At 49.9% G+C, this 20917-nt stretch overlaps 2 protein-coding genes across 3 annotated transcripts; one reads left to right on the top strand and one right to left on the bottom strand.

Moving 5' to 3' along the window:
• Positions 1-512: 512 nt before the first annotated feature.
• On the bottom strand, positions 513-16679 carry dnajc13 (dnaJ homolog subfamily C member 13). Of its 2 annotated transcripts, none has more exons than XM_085938805.1 (56): positions 16531-16679; positions 14731-14811; positions 13625-13700; positions 13385-13534; positions 13264-13305; positions 12988-13188; positions 12671-12877; positions 12482-12577; positions 12313-12404; positions 12045-12211; positions 11877-11956; positions 11642-11811; positions 11446-11545; positions 11265-11372; positions 11040-11195; positions 10908-10964; positions 10719-10840; positions 10575-10650; positions 10406-10501; positions 10194-10334; positions 10027-10041; positions 9723-9805; positions 9495-9648; positions 9326-9429; positions 9092-9251; positions 8956-9018; positions 8788-8889; positions 8613-8717; positions 8329-8531; positions 8178-8262; positions 7948-8102; positions 7819-7864; positions 7557-7711; positions 7290-7491; positions 7099-7214; positions 6918-6996; positions 6693-6828; positions 6433-6617; positions 6286-6360; positions 6103-6222; positions 5607-6002; positions 5420-5533; positions 4691-4807; positions 4432-4609; positions 4271-4362; positions 4088-4187; positions 3945-4019; positions 3742-3854; positions 3494-3663; positions 3357-3399; positions 2904-3077; positions 2649-2828; positions 2436-2576; positions 2224-2367; positions 2007-2106; positions 513-1391 (listed from the first exon to the last, which is right to left on the bottom strand). In XM_085938805.1, the coding sequence occupies exons 2-56, from the start codon at positions 14796-14798 to the stop codon at positions 1300-1302; spliced, it is 6777 nt and encodes a 2258-aa protein (XP_085794931.1). In that variant the 5' UTR covers positions 14799-14811; positions 16531-16679; the 3' UTR covers positions 513-1299. The 2 variants fall into 2 exon arrangements, with proteins under 2 accessions (XP_085794931.1, XP_085794930.1); XM_085938804.1 differs by having other exon boundaries at positions 10027-10044.
• A 2167-nt stretch (positions 16680-18846) lies between these two features.
• LOC147041496 (regulator of G protein signaling 20-like) lies at positions 18847-20609 on the top strand. The gene is made up of 4 exons (XM_085938808.1): positions 18847-18998; positions 19697-19780; positions 19838-20072; positions 20141-20609. Exons 1-4 carry the CDS (start codon positions 18847-18849, stop codon positions 20345-20347), a joined length of 678 nt encoding a protein of 225 aa, XP_085794934.1. The 3' UTR covers positions 20348-20609.
• The last annotated feature ends 308 nt before the right edge of the window (positions 20610-20917 follow it).

Here is a 20917-nt window from a genome sequence, read left to right on the forward strand (position 1 = left end):
AATGCGTATTGAAGCTGGTGCCGCCTTGCCGTAAAACAAAACGAAGAAGAAAATGACGTAACTTCCCGTTCACGAACGTGAATGGAGGATATGCACTTTGATTTTTGATTAATAAAAAAAAACAATTTATAAAAAAACAAAACAAAAAAAGGATCAGTGTGGGGGGGGGGGACGTTTGAACGAATCTTTAGAGTGAACTGATTCTAAAGATTTTGTTCACGTAAAAGAATTGGAATGCACATTATTAGAATGGACCATATAGTACAATGGAGCCCTGGTTTTTGAACGTCCCTGTTCTCGAACAATTCGGTATTCAAACAAATCAGGACTTTAAAAATATTTTCTAAATTTCAGCGGCCGCTCTGTCACAATAATGGGACCACCGCAGTGCGGTTGCGCGTTCGATTATTTTTTCTTATAACTACAAACAAAACCTTCTTTAATAAAGGGTCAAATTATTCCATAAATCACATTTTAAATTAACTGTCGAATATATGGAAACAAGACAAATGAACAATACTGTGGGTTCCCTTTTATTCTTAAAATTTTATGTACAAGTGCGACTGATTCATTGTTTTAATGTACATTCAATATAGAAAGTTTATATACGTAATATTACATTGAACTTGTCACAAACTGCACTAGTCTTTCACACAGACTCAAACATAATTCATCCTGTCAACATATCAGAACCTCATTTCAAGTTGAAGTTGTTATTCACTTATAAATATTCTAGTGCTTGTTTCTCATTCTGGGGATTGGGAAATTATTTTATAAAATTGAGGGGGCAACTATGGAATGAAGTCGGAATAGAGGTCAAAACGGCAGCATTTACAGAAAAAGGACAAATCTCATTTGCAATTCCCTATCGTAAAACTCCGAGATTGAGTCTGACAATTTGGAGGGGGGGGCCAGTGGAGCCAATTGGGACATTGCAAGATGACTGAAAGGAGAAGAGACAAAATCAACTAATGACAGTCTTCCAATGTTTTTCCCATGGGAAAAACAGAAGAAAATCTACGGTAAAAAATAGATTCATACAAAAAGTAAACTCTTCTGCTTTTTCATCGGAAGAAAGGTGTTGTCACGAAAAACAAAACGTGGCCCACCTGTTAAGACAATTTCAAACGATTTACGCGGGTGCCGGTCAGAGAGGGCAGATGGGCGATATGGGGAGGAGTCAGCGACATCATCCTCCCCATCTGCGCTCCCCTCGTGCGTGTAGGGTGAGGGGGGGGGGGGAGCCAAACAGGGTGGCTGAGCCTGACTGTGGCTATTGCGAGTGTGTGGCCGCCTCCGTCAGCCTTGATCGCTGTCCACCGGGGGCGGGCCGCTAGGCAGTACGGTGGTGCCGCTGCCTGCTGCCGTGAGGTAACCGGCTACTCCTGGCCCTGTGGGAGTCGGAATGACACATCAACTGACGTCCAAATTTGCTCTTTGGACCGCATGGTTACGGGATGATACGGTGCCTATTTTAGGACAAGCGACCATCGCAATAGCTAAAGCTGATCAAGCTAACCGCCATTATCAGGAAAAAAACCAGCTCATTGTTGAACCTCAGAGGCTTAGACATTGGACGAGGCCCGCTGTCGCTTTGCAAATATCCATGTTAAGTGTGGTTAAAGTGGGCGTGGCAAGAAGGTGGCAAGAAGGGAATGGAATGGTGAAGAGTCAAAGGGCAGGCCGTGAGGAGTCCGCGAGTCTACCTGCATTAGTGCAACAGAGAGGAGGGCTCTGAGGGCCCAGCTGGGGAGTCTAGAGCCCCCCTCGCAGTGGGCTGCTGGCCGCCAGGAGAGAGGGAGTGGACACCCCTGAGGAGGAAACGTAGATGGGGACAGAGAAGAGAGGACGGGAAAAGGCAGAGGCAGGAAATTCAGGTATTTTGGAGAAAGGAAGTTTTTGGCTTCAACAGCAAAGCACTTGTTTCCAGGAAAAGCAGTAAGCAAGCCCCACCTTACCTTTTGAGCCAGTTGTCAAGCGGAATGAATGACTAGAAAATACCCTACCTGTCAGGTAGCCTGCGGTCTGAGACTCATTAATGAAGAGATCGTGTTTCTGGTCTTTAAAGGCACTCCACACGGAGGACTTGGCCAAGATCTCGTTCACCTGGGAAGCGAGGAGACACTTGAGAACCAGACATTAGCTGTTTGTTTTAAAAATCAATTATGTCCCACATCTTAACGCATTGTAGGTGCTAGCAGTAGTGAAGCCAAAACCCCAGACCTGTTCTCCGTATTGCAGACTGCGTGTCATGGATTTGAGCGCCTTCACGATTTGGGCCTTGGTAGCCGACGGGTTGTCCACAGTCTCCAGGCCGATTCCTTCCAGGAGCTTCAGGAGGTACGGAACTAGGTCCACTCGGAGAGCCTGAGCGGTGGGAATAGCGTCAACGTCTCGTTTGGGACACCGGGTGCCATGCGGCAGAGCGTGGTTACCTGAGCCACCAATTCAGTCTGCTCTTTCTGGAACATGCGGTTCAGCGCCTCGCAGGCCAGCCCGGCCATGTCCGCGCGGGCCTTCATTCCGGTCATCAGCGGACCGATGGCCTCCAGGGCGGACATGGAGCGCACGCAGAGCTAGAAAAACACAAACAACGAGGTCGTCCGTACAGTCTTCACGTGAAGATGGTGGCTAAGCTGCTTCCGTACCTCGTTATCCGAGAGCACGTGGATGAGGCGGATGGAGCTCTTGGGAATGGCGTTGTTCTTGTGGTTGAGCGCGGCTAAGATGCGAGGCAAGTGACCTAGTGGAGGAACCTGATCAGCCAGCTGCGCCTGAGTACTGAACAGACACACGGCTGCCGTGGTGACCGTCTCCAGCGCCTCCCCCTGAGAGCACATTTTAGGAATCAGTGCAAAAAGTGATTTTTTTTTTTTTGGGGGGGGGAACTGTGCCGAGCTCACGTTGGGATTGTTCTTCTCCAGCAGCTCCGTCAGCGTCTCCAAGAGCGCGACCAGGAAGTCGCGAGGCTTGCGCAGCACCCAGCCGGGCTGCGCGATAAAGATGCGCAAAAAGACTCCGCCCACTTCCAGCTCACCCTGGCCGGCTCCGTAGGCCACAGTGAAGTCCTCTGGCAGCTAAGCACAAAACACACGAGTCACTGAGAAAATGTGGGACTCACACTCGTGACAAGAAATGGCATGAGTGTGCTTCCTGCTCTCTGTCGGCTTTGTTGTTGTAGTACCAAGAAAAACCTGAGAGGCAGCGTGGCATCCAAGTTTCACGGTAGTAGTAATATTAGAGGTCGTTAAAGTAGTTGTGCTAATAATAGTACTCGTAGTTTGCTATACAAACATTCCACACAAACTTCTCAAACAATTCATGGCCAGCTTCCTGAATGGCGTGCAGGCACTTACTTTCCAGTTGATGTCAGGATTATCCTTCTGCTGTTTAAAGTGCCTGAAAAAAAAAAAAAAAAACACAAACAGATTTGACCTCTTTGGCTGGCCTCCTCTTATTTTGCAAAGTTCGCCTTTCGACTGTGGGCACTTACTCAAGCATCATTTCCCGCACGGTGGTGGACACGGTCTCGCGGGAGCTGTCGTTCCAGATGAGTTCGGGATTCTCGTGCGTTCCCTCAAAGATGTGGACGGCCGCCTCGGCGTTGTCCCGCATGGCGTCCATGAACACGCTCGGGAGAAAACGGATCAGAGTCAGGCGGACCTGGCGGGTGGAGGAAGGAAAAGGTAAGGAAATAAAACATCATTTCACGCAGATGGATGTTTCTTCACCATAACCCACCTTGGGTCCGACCAGCTTGTCCGAAGTCATTTTGGAGAATAGCTCAGCCGTCTGTGTGCGAACCTGAGGGTGCGTGCAGTTGCAGAAGAGATCGAGCAAGTAGATGAGAGCCCCTGTGAGAAGAAAAAAAAAACAATGAATAGTGATGGGGGAGAACAACGCACTTGACAAGAAAAAAAAGAAAGAAAAGGTTGACAACAGACCTTTGGCCATAGCTTCTTTGACTATTTTGGTGTTGGATGTCAAAGCATGGAGCGTTTCCAACACCATTTGCCTGCCTGGAAGAAGACATGCAGACAATGAAATCAAATCAAAAGATAGATTTTGTCACGGGTTGTTGTCTTACTTGATGGGAGGGAGTGCAGCAGCAAGAGGAGGTTGGACAGCACCAGCGACTCAGCAATATTGCTCACGCATTCTTGATTGGACGTCACCGTGTTGACGACCTGTCGCAAAAGCGGAGACGGATGAAGCGCCGGGCCGTTGTACACGTTCGAGTTGTTCTTCGTTTGGCGTTTTTTTTTTGTACCTCCAGCACGAGCTGTTGCACCCTGCCGGCGCCGTGAACCCGCAGCAGCGAGAAGAGCAACTTGAAATGGCCGATGCACTCGGTCTCAGAACCTGAGGGGAGGCCTTGCGTCAGAACCGGCTTCAGGGTCGGTGACGAGTCAAAGCGGCGCGGCGTCTCACCGGGGTTGTTCTTGATGACGTTGCGGAGAGCCTCCAGAGCCATCTCGGCAAAGCGGAGACGCTCGGCGTGCTGCTGCGACTCCACCTTGTTGCTTTGGCTCATGGCCAGCAGCGTGTGCAGGTACTGCGCCTGCGAGCCCACGTAGTCCAGCAGGCTCGCGGCAAATGCTTTGGGATGCTGGATGCAAGGGGGGGGGGGTGAAACGAAGCTCCTGCATTATTTGGTTTCTTAAAGAAAATATATGCAAGAAGTGCTTACCTCGAGTGGGAACGTCGGTTGCTCGTTGTAAACACGCACAAAGATCTCGCCGACGATGAGCTCTTTGCTGTGCTCGCTAAACGTAAATTCCGCACCGAAGCTCTCGTCGTTCTCCCCCTGCGCATAGACAAAGAGAGCGAGGTCAGGCGACATCCATCCGTCTGTTTTCTCAAGACCTCGTTCTCATGAGTCGCGGGTGACCTGCGGCTGAAAACCACACCGTAACCCTAAAAAGCCATTTGAGAATAATCAATAAAAGAATTTTTTTGATCAAAATACCAACCTGCTCACTAATCACACCGGATGAAACTGTCACTTGTCCCGAATGCCAAAAGCCCACCGACACTTTAGAGTGGGCCGGTTTTGTTTTGTCATGAAACATAATGTCAACTCCATCTCCCTCTGAGTGGCTTCCCGCATCTCCTTGCTCTCTCCCTGCTTTTTCTGTCTGCATTGCTTTTGCCTTTCCTTCCTGATGCCATCTTTCTCTACTGGGGCTGAGCCAGGCCTGGTGATCCTCTCTAGACTGACTAGCGCCTGCCTCGCTCTCACCGGGAAACGCCTGCGTGGCCAGGATAAAGAACATTAACGTAAAAAGCTAATCAGGGATCATATAATAAATAAGTCTTTGGAATCTGTGAGGAATAAAGAGGAAAACCCCAGAGGAAACTCAAAGCCGATGCGCTCTCCGCTATTTCACTCGCAGTGAAGCACCACCGTCACGCTTACTCTTTTAATGTTGTCCTCTTGTTGACCCTCCAAGAACTCGAGAAGCTCGGCTCTCGTACCGTTGTTCCAGATGAGGTAGGGGTTCTCCGTGTTGCTGTTCAGCAGTTTCAAGACCTTCAAAAGAAAGCAGGATGTGAGAGACCCGCCTGCAGCAGTGCCGCCTGGCCTCTCCGATGGTTCAACCGACCTCGGCTGAAGATCCCGTTCCCAGCTTCCTGGATATGTACGGTGTCAGCAAAGCGGCCAGGCTTTTGCGGATGCTGGGGTTCTCCGGGGGGATGCTTTCTACTCCGTTGGTCTCCGGCGCGAGGTCGCCGCCGTCGAGGCCGCGCGGCAACGGCAGGTAGCCCCCCAGGCGGCTGAGGGACACCAGGCTGAGCTTGGCTAGGTAGTTGGCCACCTCCTGCTGGTTGGTGTCCTGGCTGGTCTGGACGCCGCTCTCCTCCAGTGTGTAGTCGTAGTTGAAGAGGTGCACCAGCAAGTGCCAGAGCACGCCGGCGTGATACAGTTGCGTCTGCAGGAAGAAGTCCACCGCAAAGGAGCTGACGCACTGCACGGCCAAGGCTGCTGTTTTGGGGAGACCCTGGGGGAGGACGACCAAAGCACGTAGCGTGAATATTTTTAGAAGCAATGATAATGAATAGATTTCACATTATTAACTGGCGGCCATTTTGATTGCTCACCTTTCCGTAGTACAAAATGTGACAGAGGTCTCTGATGATGTAGGGCAGTTCGATCATCTTTTCTCGGCATTCCTCAAATTGCGCCGCCACGCTGTAGCACTTGCAGATGTGCCCGCACACCTGACACACGTTTTTTTTTTTTGTAAATAGACAGCAAAGCAAGACGGATCTGGCGCTACGTACCTGAACGGCCATGTCGTCCGCCTTGCTGGACGCAGTCAACACGGAGACGCAGCGGGAAAACGCCTCCAGCAACACCTGAGGAACATCACGATCCTACATGGCTCTGCACCTCGCATATATTTGAAACAAACGAGAAAAGAAGGCAACCTCGATTCCATTCTCGCGCCGCAGCTCCTCGGCGTTGAGCGCCGAGCAGTTGACGGTGTGAAAGGCCAGTTCGGCGGCAGCAGGCAGGAGCGGCGAGGTCTTGGAGAAGAGCTGGTCATCTTGCGTCTCCATGGTGATGGTTTTGATGAGCATGGGGTAACCGGCGTACTTGTAGGGCTCCAGATCTATTTGGGGGGAAAAGGGCCTCAGGTTCACAACGGGGGACGAGCACAACAAAGGTATGGGGGCAGCATTTATACCGTCTTTGTGCCGGTTGAAAAGGATGCTTTGGGTCTTGAGGATGAGGATGATGTTTTCCGGGTCGGGGCCGTCGAGGACCCGTGCCGACTTTGTGCAAAGGAACTCGTAGGCCTTGTTGACTTTCTCAAACATGTCCTGAAAGAGTGGAAATAAAAACACGTGGGAATGTAAAAAACATGGCAGTGAGCATAGTGCACAAGGAAAAATAAATAAAACCCACACACCCTTCCATCAGGATTCTTGTCTGGATGGTACTTCTGCGCCAGCCTGAAGTAAGCCTTTCTGATTTTGCTCTCCTCGTGACTTTCGAGGAAAAAAAAAAAAAAGGGGGGGGGGGGGGGGATATTATGATGACTTGGCAGTCCAAGGCTAGCACTTGTTTCAGAGTGGAGCAAATTGACTCACATCCCTTGTCCTTTGGGGAGGTTGAGAACTTCGTAAGCGTCATCTATTGACATGGAGGGGGGCTTCTTCTCCACCTCCCTCTTCCATGCGTCAAGTGTGTCTTTCAGCAGCTTCACCTAGAAGGGTAACGAAGGGTGATGAAACAAATGTTTTTCCTCCAAAAGAAGAGGCAAGCGAGAAAAGGCACATACGGCATCTCGAATAGGCCAGTCGGGGAAGTGGACGGTGTCGCACAGGTGTCGGAGGTAGTAGATGTTGCAGAAGAGCTCGTTGTCCAGCTGAGGGAAGCTGACGACGGGGATGGGGCAGTACTGGTAGAGGGCACGCGTGTTGCTCTGCAGCCTTGGGCTGAAGTCGGCAATATGCGCGGCTATCTTCTCGATCATCATCCGCCTGACACACAGACATTGTGAAAGTCTGTCCGCAGCCTCGGTCAGGTGAGGAGATTGGCTCCTGACCTCATCTCGCAGCTCCAGATGGCCTCGGGGGTGTCGAATTCTCCCAGGAAGATCTCAGAGAAGCGCTCGGCCTCGTAGTTCTCCAGGTAGCACACCATGGCTTCGGGAAGGGCCGGTCCGAGAACGCTGCGCTGCACGATGTCCTGACCTTTGGACTAAAAACACGGGCAGGGGTCATTCGGTTAGACTCAAATGTAAAGAAGTCACCAGCTTTTGATTCTTTGGCAAGAGGTCACTGTTTTCAAAAAAATCATGTCTTTACCTCTTCAGATTTAAAGGCTTGTTTCAAGTGAGTGTACTTCAGGAACCTAAAAGGACAGAAAATGTTGACGTCATGACACCGAGACCAGCGTAACATCCAAGCAGGTCAAGAGAGGTGCTTTTTTTGTACCTTGCCACGGGAAGCACGTTGGAGCCCGTGTACATCATGATGAAGAAGAAGACTCCGGTCAAGTAGAGCCGCTGCAAGTTGGGGTTGTCCTGCATCACCAGGTACAGCACGTTGGCCACCTTCTCCACCAGGATGGGGTCAAAGGTCAGGAGAAGCTAAAAAAAACAAACAAAGAAAGTCGAACATTTGAAAGACTAAAGGGTGACTATACTGGGTGATTCCCATTTTACCTGCACAATATGAGGCAAGCAAGCGCTGTCACTTATCATCCTCTTGATCTTTGGTAATGGGCGAATAATGGCATTATCTTGATCCCTGCAAGAAATGAAGGAATTGTTTTATGAATGAATTCATGATTGATTTCTATCATCCTCTAAAGACCTGCTGGGGTAGTAGGAGCACATGGTGATGAGCATGTTGAGAATGAGAGTCGCCAAGTCTGTCTCGTTCATCACCGCCTGCCCGGTGGCCAGCAGGCACCACTTGAGCTGCGGCACGGCCTGCAGGGGGCGCCAGCCGTCCATGCCCTGGGCCCAGCAGCGCGTCTTGGCCGTCAGGACGCCTGTCGTCCAAAACTCCTGCATCTGCAATCAGATCAGGCGGAAAATGGATCTTATCAAAAACTATCCTTGTGTCTTTTGTCACTTATTAAAAGCAATGCAAACCTCTTCAAAACTGAAAGGTCCTCTTCTTTCCTTGTCTGCGTTGCCAAAGTACCACTCCTTCTCGCTCTCTCGCTTCATGTCGGGGGACGCTTCCAAGACGTTACTCTGGGGGGGGGGAAACATCAGAACACGCGCTCATTGGACTCACTTGCAAAGCTAAAACAAACGGGCTTACCTGCAGCGGCACCGTGGCTCTGCTGGTATGCAGATGGGCCAAGGTGAGCAGGTCCACCATGATGCGCACCCCGTTAGAGTCCATCACGTCTTTCACGTTTTTCTGCGGGAGTGTGGTTAGTCACGAGAGAGGAGCGAGAGCAAGAGACGGCGGCTTTGGCTCACTCACCCTGTTGAGAATCAGCTTGTTCAAGAAGAGGATGAGCCGGTCTCTTTCCAGCTTGTCCGTACACTGCAAAACACACAAGTTGTCACTCGGGCACGGCAAAAGCGAGCGTCCCGGGGCTCCCGGCGACCCGACTCACCCGATCCAGCATGCCCACGATGTATTTGGTGTCGGTGAAGGGGCCAATCTCTTCGAAGCACTTGCCGTACACGATGGTGAGCGCCTGGAGGCACAGGCACTTCATGGCGACTTTGGGCGTCAGCAGGAAGCGGTGGTAGAGCTCGTTGAAGAACTCGTACCTACAAGATGGAGATGCAAAACGCTCAACCTTTGCCGTAAAGAGCGGGAATATCACAAGAGTCGCTTGGCTTACGATCTCTTGATGGCACTGGATTCGGCGTTTTCATCCTCCTCCAGCAGGAGGCGCAAGTAATAGTCGCCTATCTTGATCTCATCGGAAAGGCACTCGTACTTCACCTGCAAACAAATTTGAAGGGGCTTCCGCTGTGACTCCAGCTCGCATTTAATAGATGACAATGTACCTCAAACTCTTGGTGGTTCCAGGAGATGACGGTGGCGTTGCCAAGCTCGCGGTCCACGTTGAAGGCACGCATTTCGCCTTCCAGCGCATCCCGCAGTTCCTCCCTGGTCTTCAGATTCCAGATGAGGTTGGAGCGGGCGTGGTCCAGCTGGAATCTTGATTGGACGGTATGACTCTTCATTGCCATGACACGCACTTTAGAGTTCTTGGGACGGATGGGTCCGCCTACCTGTAGTAAAAAAGCTCCCAGTTGGCTTCGATCTTGATCCGCTGTCGTCGTTTTCTCAGGATGACAGGCTTTTGGTTGGCATTCTGCAGCCAGATGCAAAAAAAGTAAATAAAAACAAATCGTGTCAGTGTTACGTATTAAAAATGGCGTACGGCGTAGAAGACAAGCATTGAGTGAAGAGACAAGATGGACGACTTGGAGAGACATTTTCAGATGGCGGTCTCAGGGTGAAGAAAAGACTAGATGGAACCCCAAACAAGGCCACTGATGCAAACAAAGGTAGGAAATGCAAACTTTCACTCACCAAGTTATTTCTGTCCTGCTACAATAGTTTGACAGCAGAGGGGAGGGGAGGGGCGGAGACAACAAAGAGTGATTGTTTGATGAATCAACTTTTTTTGGTTTGTTTCTCCATGTGGGTTGCCGTTCAAGAGTTCAGCCACGAGCCGACTGACGACAAGCTCCTCTCACCTCCTTCTGAGCGATGCCCATCTTGTCCCTCCAGTGCATGAGGACCAGATCGGCTTTCTCCTTGGCGAACTTCTCCACCTCTTTGGCTGCTTTGCCGGCTATCCGCTGCCAATCGGGGACCTTGCTACGGTTAAGTAGGTCCTGCGCCGGGAGATGAAAAAAAAAATCAGTTCCTAAAAGGGAGCAGGTGGAGGATGACGTCGTCAGCCTACCGTGGCCATTTTCAAGTTATCTCGAACGTGCATTCGATCCACGTCTCTCTCCGGCACTGAATCAGAACTGTCCATGTAAGCCAGTAGGCCCGTCGGCTGCAAATTGGACACGGGAGACGTTCAGCCGCTGAATCAAACTCGGCTGCGGCGATGAGTGGGAAAATGTTACCAGTATTCTCTTGAGGAGGTTCATGGCGACGGGGTTCTCTGCGGTCCACAGTCCCACCAGGTGACGGCTCAGCTGTCTGAGTTGGGCAAAAGACGGGTTTAATTTCAGGTACCTTTCAATGGCCGTGGGCTTGCTCGCTGCGACCTGTTGGTGAGCATCCTTTGGTCGGCGCTGATGGTGAACAAGGAGGTATGCAGGTGGCGAGGAAGGGCGCCCTCGCTCAAAGCCAGCTCCTGCATCTTGGTGGCGATTTCTTTGTCTCCTTCCTGGATGGGGCAAAGTCAGAGTGTGACCACACCAACGAAGCGATTCAAACACCATTCTTCTCGTTACCTCAATGATGGCCTTCATCACCAAGCCGGCTCCCTTGACGATGGCCATAGAGGGGTGCTAGGTGGAAAAAGGAAATAAAATGTGACCGTCTATTTTGAAACGCTTGTCAGAGGTCACGAAATCGTGGGCGACCTGGAAGAGTTTGAAGAGCGTGCGTCCGTTGGAGGCCACCATCTCCAGCAGCATGTCGAACTGCTGGCCCTCGGTGGTCTCGCTGTAGGGGGCGCACAAGGCGAAGGTTAAAAAGTCCAGCAGTGAACTGATGACCAAAGCTCCGCTTCCTTGGTCCTGCGGGAAAAAGGAGTCAGTTGGAAGAACGCCACGCTTCACGTTGAGCATCGCCATCGATGCACTGACCACATTGGTGATGAATTTTTCAAGAAGGTTTTCCAGGAACTTCTTGGATGACAGCAGGGACGCCTTGTTGAGCTGCTCCTGCCTCAGGTCGTAGTCGTCGTGCATGGGCTGATTGGAGGAGGAGCCGCCAGGTCTTCACAAGGGCTCTCGGGGCAATCAAAGACAAGGAGGCGCTACTTACACACATCAGGGCGCAAAGCATGTCGATAGCAGCGTGCGTCACGCCGTTGTTGTTCCTCTTTAAAGCTTTCACCGTCTTTACTCCTAATTTCTCCCGGAACCTGAAAAACATCAAGATGGGACCAAGGCTGGATTGGTGAAAACCGCTTTGGGACGTTGCTCATTTTGATGCGATGTGAAAAGCTTCTCATACTTACTTTGGCAGCTGAGTGAAGGCCTGGAAGCCGGCCTTGGAGGCCACCAGGCGGCGGATGGCCTGGAAGTGGCTCTCCAGCTCGGCGTTGAGTGCGGGGAGCTCGGCCTCTTGCGACAGAAGTGCCAAGACTGCGTTGTTGATCAGCTTCTCTTTGTTCTCTGAAAACAGACCCTGGAAAAGAGGAGAAGAAAGAAGATGAGCAACTGACGGACGCAGGCGGGCTTGAACATACTCACGTCTTGTGTGACTGCGTGCAACACGCCGCTGTAGGAGATGTTGGCGTTGAAGCGGAACACTGCGTCGGCAAAGTTGCCATCTGAGCAATAAAATGAAAAAAAATTGCAATATTGGCAGTTTCTAGAAATGTAGGAAAAAAAAAATCCGGGATCCCGAATCCGACTCACTCGGAGGCGCAGCCAGGAACTTGAGGTGCAGACTCTCCACCTCCTCGTCCACGGGCATGCTCAGGAGGCCCCATCGCTGGCCGCGCCGCGTGGGCGCCATCTTGACGCACACGTCCCTGTTGCCCGAAGCGCGCACGCCGTCCAGCAGGCTGGCCAGAAGAGAATCCCTAAACGGGTCGGAGCCAAGACAACGCTGGTGTTATGCCACGCGGCAGACACAGGATTGGGTTGAATCAAGCTAGAAATATGCTAACTCGTGCATACGTACCGTTCAGTGGAGGAGAACTTCCTGATCTGGCCTCTGATGAATTCCACTGTAAACACTTGAGGGTTGTCGACATCGCAAATGAGTGCAAACACCTGCAAGAAAGAATTCCACAGATTGATGGTGTCGTCCAGAAACGTGTCCCATACACAGAGATGAGCAGCCGCCGCACCTCCTCGAACGGCTTTATGGTGACAATGTTGTAGGAAGCCGGATCCCTCTCCACCAAGCACGTCTCAGTCAGCGCCAAGATGCGTTTCACGGGCTCCTGGAAGTCACACGACGCTCGGCTTAAGTAAAGGAGAAGAAAGCGGCACGTGCGGAGAGATAAAATAATCCGGCGGGCCCAGCCTCGACTGACCGTGTGGCGCGGGGTGATCTTCTGCACCACAAACTCGGCCAGCGAGGTGATGCTCTCGTCCGAACTGTACTTCCCAAGCCGCTCGGTAACAAAACTCTCAAAGGTGAGCGACTCCTTCCGCAGTCGGAGCACGATGCCGATGAAGTTGCCGGCGTGCTCGATGGCGCTGCGGATGATGTCGTCGCGGTGCTCCGAGGCAAACAGATGCTGAGGGAGAATGCCCGATAGTGAACGTCTGCTTTCCTTTGGCGAACCGGATGATCGGCGGATCGGAACAGCGTTTGAAATCTCATTTCCTGGCATCTCGGCGTACGCACCAGCCTGCCGAAGCCACCGTAAAGGATGCAGAAGCCGCCCTGGTAGTCGGAGGTCTCGGCGAAGCCTTCCACGTTGCGGTAGTCGTAGGAGCACAGCACCCGGTTGGTATGCGGGTCGATCTGGTCGATGCCGCCCGGTGTCACCTCCAAGCTGATGGCCTTGCGCGTGTCGCTCCAGTGGTGCTTGTAGCAATTGTACCGCTGTCGGACGACACGCGAGCAAATATAAGCCCATCTCCTCACCTTTGACTGCTAAATGGACATTTGGCAACTCACCCTGCCAGTGATTTTCCCTTCTGAAAATTCAGTTCGGAATCTCTGTGAATGAAGGAAAGCTGGTGAGTAAGGACATAGGGCGCTGGCGCTGAGGTCGAACACGCGGCGCTTTGGCCTTCACCAGTGCTTCGGTGAGCAGCTCCGTTCGATGCTCAGTGGAGAACTTGAGTGTCTCCGACTTCTTGCCGGTGCCTTTTCGGAAGGTCAGGCTGAACTCCGTTCCCTGGCCTTTTCCCACCGGCCCGATTCCACAAATGTCTCCATAAGGCCACTGGCGAATCGATGAACGCAAGTTCGGTAACAAGCCACGCGGCAAAAGATTTTCCAACATGAACCCGGGTGGCGAAGGCCCGTCGCTAACCTGATTTGTCACTTCCAGCGTGGTGGGGTTGTACGTGGTGATGCCGTGCGTGCCCACAGAGAAGACGCGCTTGTACCTGAAAAACAAAAACGCGTCGTGAGCCGGAAAGTGAGAAACTGAGGCGCGCAACAAATTCCTGTCTGCCGCGTCAAATCAAATGAACCAATCAAGGTGTGTCGTAAGGCGTGATTGCAATCAATAAAAGCGCCTAATGTCCATTTATCACAGTCTGGCCCGTCACAGGGCTCGATTTGAAAAGTGCACAGCGTGTTCCTTCACGCTCAACATGCTGACTGGGCTTCTCTCTCACGCTCGCACATCCTCATTTGGCGAGGAGGTGTGGCGGGGGCGAACTGCCATGAAGGCGACTTAACAGCGGCAGAGAAGACACGCGGGTGGCCCGAGGCCCGTCCCGCCTCCCGATTTGTGTCATGCCACTTGAACGCAGTTTAGCCTCTCGATCGGCTCCTCTGAGAAAACGCTTCTGCAGCGCATACTAGCTTGGAAGGGAAAAAAAAAAAAAACCCCAGCAGACTTAGATGAGTAAAATGCTCATGCTAATATTTGAATGCTAATTTGAATTACCTCTTATTCTAATCATTCAATGTGAGTGCTGATACAAAAGTGTAGTTTGGTAGAAGGTGGTTAATGAGCAAGCAGATCTTTACAAGCGAGCTAACCAGGCAAAACGCTGACATCGGCAGTTGTTGCCTCGCACGAGGCCCTCAGCACAAGCAGAGCCGCGAGTGTCGCCGCGACTGACAAGGTGGAGGTTGGCTTCAATCACGTCTGCGTGAAGAACAAATGAAGAAGGCACTTCCGCCGTGACATTCGTGCTGACTCCTAGAGATCGCACGCTTCACGTTTCTTGTTCGAGAAGCTTTTCCTTCCACTTGTCGCATTTCATAACGTAGCAAGTTATGCAACTTCCCGCACGGGACACGACTTCTCCTCCTTCGCTCGGACGCGATAGGGAACGATGTGACACGATGGAGGCCTCGAGTCGGTTTTTTAGCTTTCCAGAGAACAGTCGCCGCCGCCACGCGACGCAAACGTGAACCGGCAGGGACGCCTCGCGAAATCCATAAGGAAAGAAAAGCTCGTACTTCCCCCTCCAGGAGTGCTTGGTGGTGTAGTAGCAGGCCAGGTCCTTGTTGTCTTTCAAGACATTCATCTTTTCGCAGGACCTGAGGAGCACAGCAGACGGCGGAATGTTGAGAACGGGGAACAAGTCACTCATTTTCTGGCAGCGGAGCCGAGTCGCAAAGTCGGAACGTCGCGACGCCATTTTCCAAATTGTTGTTACGAGCTTTGCGTGCACACTTCACGCTGCCCTTCGACATTTTGCACCACCACGGGAAAAACCGCAGCTGAACTATTCTCATCCAAGCGGCTTGTCCTTTGCCATCGGGTAGAAATCAATCAGGCCACTCAGAATGGATTACAAGTGTAAAATAACAAGGTCAAGGGTCAATAACACAGCAACGACTTGTCAACTAAAACGAGGGAAAAGCCTACGTGGATGTTGCTCACGATTAGAACGCCGAGAGTTAAACACCCTCGCAAAAATTGAAACACAAAATGCTGAGTACTCTTGAAGAATAAATTGAGTGCTCCCCAGGACTAAAACACATCATGTATTGAATCAATACTGAGAAATAAAAAAAAGTGTTTGTATAAAAAGACTTTTCCCTCGATAAATGCTCTCTTCCAGCAGCCTTCACCTCGAGCACAAATGTTATTAAAAATGCATGAAAGTGACAAAACGGGAGCGGGGGGGGCTATGTCAGCATTCTGCCCGGATCCGGGAAAACTCTGACTCCGGCTTTCCTTCCTCTACTCTCGAGCCAAATGAAGGAATGTCTGTTCATCGGCTGCTGAAAAGGGATCAAGTCACGTGACAAGCCATATCAGGGCCAGCCTGCGCTTCCTGTCTAAAGGCGGATCAATAGCAAGGTCTTAATGAACCATAAGAAGAAAAGAACACAACATTTACATGCCAGGTCCATCCTGACAGCTTGAGTGGCTTCCCAATGAGATTTGTTATTAATGGCCGATGTTGGGGGACTTTTCGTGACCCCAACTAGCCGTTTAATTGGCCTTGTGTGCATCTTGGCAGAATGTATACAGTGGCGACTTGACTTACTTGCTCAAAACACTTCAATGAGCAATTGAATATGAACACTTGAATATCCCCCATTGAATAGATTGGTTGGATAATGCAATTTAAACTGTTCCAGCCTAACCCTAACAGTAAAAAAAAAAAAAGGTGCAAATTACATACAAATTACAAACGCACACTAAAAGTACTTTAATGTAAACTTTTTTTTGAAAGAACAGAACAAATTTACCACAATGCAAGTGGTTATTTGATTCATAAACGTAAACCGTTCAATATAAATGTAATCATTGAAGATGGCTTAAAACCAAAACGCGTCTCTGCCATTTATCAGTTTAACGAAGAAATCGCTCTGCAAGGAAGGCTGTGGCAATTCATTTGCAACCACTTTGGTAGTTTGTTCGCTTCTTCTTTTCCTTTATGGGCAATGAATGCTATTTTATTTTGTTCCCTTATGACAAGCCTTTCCTCACCTGGCTTATCAGTAGACAAGTTAACGAGACTGCTCCACTGCAAAGCGGCCTAGGAGCTTGACTAATGAATATCCGAGCTTAAACGCTGTCGCCTCCGCATTGCCATTTAAACAAGACGACTTCAAAGCCCAGGATGCTTTTATGGAATGTTACGAACACTAAGTGAGTTTGGAGCTCCATCTTGTTATGCTACAACTAGCGGCTAGCTAGCGCATCACTTGGCAGCTAAGCTAGTCGCATTAGCAGCAGGCTCTAGTTACATATTTAACATGGGCAAGCTGGCTCCAAGAGAGAGGCGCAAAGGACACGTTTACCTGTCAAGTCACGAGAGGGTGAGAATTCCAGACGTCCCTCGGCCCCCCGCCCTACTCGGTGTGCAGCTGCCGCCTCTCGCTGTAGCCGCTCGGGTGCCAAAGGTGCTCGCTTTACGCCGTATTGCCCCCCCCAACGGCGCTCAGGACGCTGCCATATTCCTTCCAGCCAGAGTGCGCCACTGCGCATGCGCCAAGCCTGCCTGTCATGCGGCGATCAGCTGATTAGCTTATGTGAACGTGGTGAATGACAGAAACTGATTCCAGATCAGCGTTTAGCCCATTCAGGGCTCTCTTTTTCATTGAGGAATACGATTAAAACTGACTGTGGAGCAGTTGGAAAGCTTTGATTGCTCGGTTTCGTTGACAGTTAGGTTAGAAGGACAAGTGTGCCCTCTAGTGGCAATACTGAGCAAACACGAACTCAAGGAAAACTGAAAAAAAAAATCAAAAAAAATCAATGCGTAACCACTGACGGGTCTCCCGACCAACATTGAGCCATTTTTACATTACTAAACTAAAGTGTCATGAAAAGTACAGTATGCACTAAAACAGCAATAATGATTCGATTCCAAATCATTTGTTTGGTCATAAATATTTTTTTTTGAACGGATCATTTGCAAATCACCGTATGGACACTGGGCTTGTACTACATCTTGATAAACAATGTGCGATTCATTTGTACTGTGCAATTGTGCTCTTATCTAAATTTCTTAATAAATCACCTAGACTCTTTTTATTGACTGTGATCAAGTAGTTCAACTTGAGACTTAAAAATGGTTTGTTCTGATAATGTCATACAACCACCCAAGAACTGCAATTTCCTCTCACTCAGCAAAGAAAACCAGATGACTATTTTCTGTATGATGAAAGAGCCATTCAGACAGGCTCGCTGTACTCAAATTTAAGGTAACTCACCTTGAATGGAGGTAAAGGGGAAACATCTTGGCCTCTTGGTACTGATGCCGCACACTCAACTTGAGCGGGATCCAACGCACACTGAGTCGTCAGTCACGTTATAATGAGGCATCTGATTTGGTGACCAATCATGTGCTGCTCCTTAGTCTAATTCATTTAAGAGCTACAGACAAATTTGGGGGTGGGGTTTTTGTCTTTTTTTTTTAAGATAACGCTTTTATCACAGAAAGGATTGTTCCTCCTGAAAAATCTTGAGCTGGAGCCTGACTGCCTGACGGGGTTCACCCTGAACTGGTCGCCATCCACTTGCAGAGAACCTGACTTGCACATTTAGGCCCATGGGGCAATTAAGAGTCTGAAACGAAGCTAACATGCATGTTTTTAGAATGTGGGTGGAAGCTCGGGCAGAACACGCAAACTCCACAAAACCTGCAGATGTGCAGATGTGCTCACAACTCATCATGCTGCCAGAATACAGTTCTACTAAATGCAATTTTTTTTGCCATATTAGTCACGTTGCTTCAATTATACATCCGAAGCTGAGCCAATATGTTCAGTAGGAAAGGTGACGGCAAGTTTGTCTTCAATCTATTGTCAGATGCTTTAAAAATAACAAGAAAGAAAATGGATTTATTGAACTTCTATATTACAACGAAAATGCTCACTTGCAGTTGTCGTGACTCGGTTACTGCAACAAGTACAGTATGAGTGTAGGTTTACTGCTCCCTGGTGGCCGCACGCTATATTCCACCCTAATGGTACATCTTGAGCCCACCCACCCACCCACACGTTGCATCTTTTGTTTGTAATTTAAAAGGATATGGTCATTCTTATACAGTAGATATTTTAAATAACCGGAGAGCTTTAAAGGGACAGTAACACTCCCAGGGTTGCGCATGCGCGCCTAAATCCTGCCCTCCTCCCCACTGCAAAAACGGCACCTGCATTCTGGCATTCATGGTGACACAGTGAGTACATACGAGAGGGGCTTTATTTGTTATATTTTCTTCATTCATGCATTGGGGGTTGGCGGGGATGATGTTTTTAAATGCTGATTGTATGCTTGTGTTTTCTGGCTGGAATGGTGGGAATGAAGCATCCCAAAGCAGATTTCAGTATTTGCTTGTATTTGCACGCAACTTGAATGCGCAGCACGAGCCTTTCGAATGCTCGTATCCAGATTGTTTTAAATGCAAATGCTGCTTTTATGTGGAGAAGTGCATGTGAGTGAGGCAGATGGATGCTGCCTTGTCGCCAGGCTGAGTGACGAAGAGGAGGCTGTATTCATTCAGGGGGCTTGGAGAGGGGGGGGGGGGGGGGTGCAGATGTGACTAATATTGCGCGGATGGTGTCAAGTGTGGCGTTGCTCGCCTGCAGTTCACGGGCTCGGAGCGGCCGGGGATGCGCAAGAAGCAGCAGATGCAGGTGCACCAGGAAGCCGCCGCCGTCGCAGCCGCCAGCGTCCTGCACGCCCGCCACGGGATGGCCGAGGCCCCCGCCAACGCCTCCAACGCCTGCTGCTTCTGCTGGTGCTGCTGCTGCAGCTGCTCCTGGTAACTCAACAAACTAAAAAAACAAATTACAAAAAAACAATAGATCCAAAGGGGCTGGGTCGTTCTGTGCAAAATATTCGAATCAACCATATAAAAGAATAATTTAGGCGTTGGAAACAAATGTCATTCATTAATACCATTTTATTTTTTGGAATCGAATTAAATATAGTGGTCTCTTTACGAAAGCAAAACTTTTGTGAGGATATATAATACGCATCTCCATGTTAATTTTTTCACAATTCGTCATAATTCAATTATGATTAGCCAGATGACACTCTTGCGACGTAACAAAGTAACAGTTCAAAAATGCGAGGAAATAGTTGAGCAGTTGCTATAGCCACTAATGCTATAATGATGTTAGCATCGGCCGGCTGAGTGTGTTCAAATGATCATTTCACAACCGCGTTTTGGAATCATGGAGTACTTACGCCCTTTGAGGGAGGCCTGAGTGATTGTTTTCGATCCCTTGACGTGCTTCTTAATTGCCGTTCCTTCCCAAGTGGGATGGCGAACCCAATTAGAGCTGGCGTCAGGTGCTGTGTACATTTTAATGACGTGTCTTGTCACTATTTACGTGGACTTCCCTGCGGAACGGGCCCGACAACTGTCACCATCTATTAATACGCCATCGTCCGTCCCTCAATGGGAATAATGGAGCTCGACCTTCTGCGTGTGTCAAAACGTTTGCTTTCTTGCAGTTTAACTGTTCGAGGCGACGACGAGACAATCCAGAGGTCCGCTTGCGATCGCAGGACGGATGCTGCAAATCACTGTGAAGATAGGTAAGTACCACTCGGGAGGCACACGGGCTCATCTGACCCTGAACGACATCCGAAAAGCCCCAAGCCCACACTCGAGGACGCTCGGTCCTGGATGACGTCCTTCGAGAAGGTGATGAAGAGCCCGGCGGGGCGCGCCTGCTTCCGTCAGTTCCTCCGCACCGAGTTCAGCGAGGAGAACATGATGTTCTGGCTTGCTTGCGAGGAGCTGAAGAAGGAGACCAACAAGACGGTGGTGGAGGAGAAAGTGCGGCAAATATACGAGGACTTTATCTCCATCCTCTCACTGAAAGAGGTAATCGGTAGCCCCCCCGTCACGATCGGTTACGATGGGTTAACGGACGGCTCTGGGTTGACCCGCAGGTCAGCTTGGACTCGCGGGTGCGTGACGTGATCAATCGCAACATGCTGGAGCCCACCTCGCACACTTTTGACGACGCCCAGCAGCAGATCTACACGCTGATGCAGAGAGACTCCTACCCGCGCTACATCAACTCAGCCGCCTACACCGATCTGCTCACGAGCCTGGAGGATCCTCCGCCGCCAACACCGCCGCCTCCAAAGCCATAGAAGATTCGCCGTTAGCTTTAAATAAAAAAAAAAAAAGAAAAAGCTGCACACGTCCCAATGGAGTTCCGGTTGTGTGTCCTGCACCTATGGCAAGCCCTCAAATGTCTATTTTTCTACAGTGCCAGGCACTTGATATTGCACTTTTCTACTTGTTTCCAGGAGGAAGGGACGAACGTGTTCGCTGTCCATCACGAGCCTTAAAAACATAGGCGGGTTTCATTTTGACACCCATTTAGAAGACGGGGAGTGCCTTTGGGACAAGATCTTCTACACATTTGACTTTGGTGCTTTTCGCTCTTCTCCAGCTTATACACTGTACTTGGAAACGATGACACAGATCATTTGTATATTCTCACATAGATATAAAGATAGACGACTAGATATAGCATTATAGTTATATCTCCAGATAGTGATAATAGACCGTCCGTGGATTTGAATACTGTGATAGGCTATGCGTCATTTTCTAGACGATCTAAAAACACGGCCGCCGCTCAAGTTGTGTGCCAGGGCAAATTTGTGTCAAAGTAGTTCAATAAAAAGCACAATTATGTTTTGATGGATATATTTCAT

This window comes from Syngnathus leptorhynchus, chromosome 19 (assembly GCF_054491065.1).
Source record: "Syngnathus leptorhynchus isolate UIUO chromosome 19, UIUO_Slep, whole genome shotgun sequence".
Lineage (NCBI taxonomy): Eukaryota > Metazoa > Chordata > Actinopteri > Syngnathiformes > Syngnathidae > Syngnathus > Syngnathus leptorhynchus.

Coding starts and splice junctions, on each gene's coding strand:
- LOC147041496 (XM_085938808.1), top strand. CDS start 18,847: ATGCGCAAGAAGCAGCAGATGCAGGTGCACCAGGAAGCCGCCGCCGTC. Junction 18,999..19,696: donor TGCTGCTGCAGCTGCTCCTG/GTAACTCAACAA, acceptor GCTTTCTTGCAG/TTTAACTGTTCGAGGCGACG. Junction 20,073..20,140: donor CCATCCTCTCACTGAAAGAG/GTAATCGGTAGC, acceptor GTTGACCCGCAG/GTCAGCTTGGACTCGCGGGT.
- dnajc13 (XM_085938804.1), bottom strand. CDS start 14,798: ATGAATGTCTTGAAAGACAACAAGGACCTGGCCTGCTACTACACCACC. Junction 9,019..9,091: donor TCGTGGGCATGCTGGATCGG/GTGAGTCGGGTC, acceptor TGTGTTTTGCAG/TGTACGGACAAGCTGGAAAG. Junction 8,263..8,328: donor TGCTCCTACTACCCCAGCAG/GTCTTTAGAGGA, acceptor CATTTCTTGCAG/GGATCAAGATAATGCCATTA.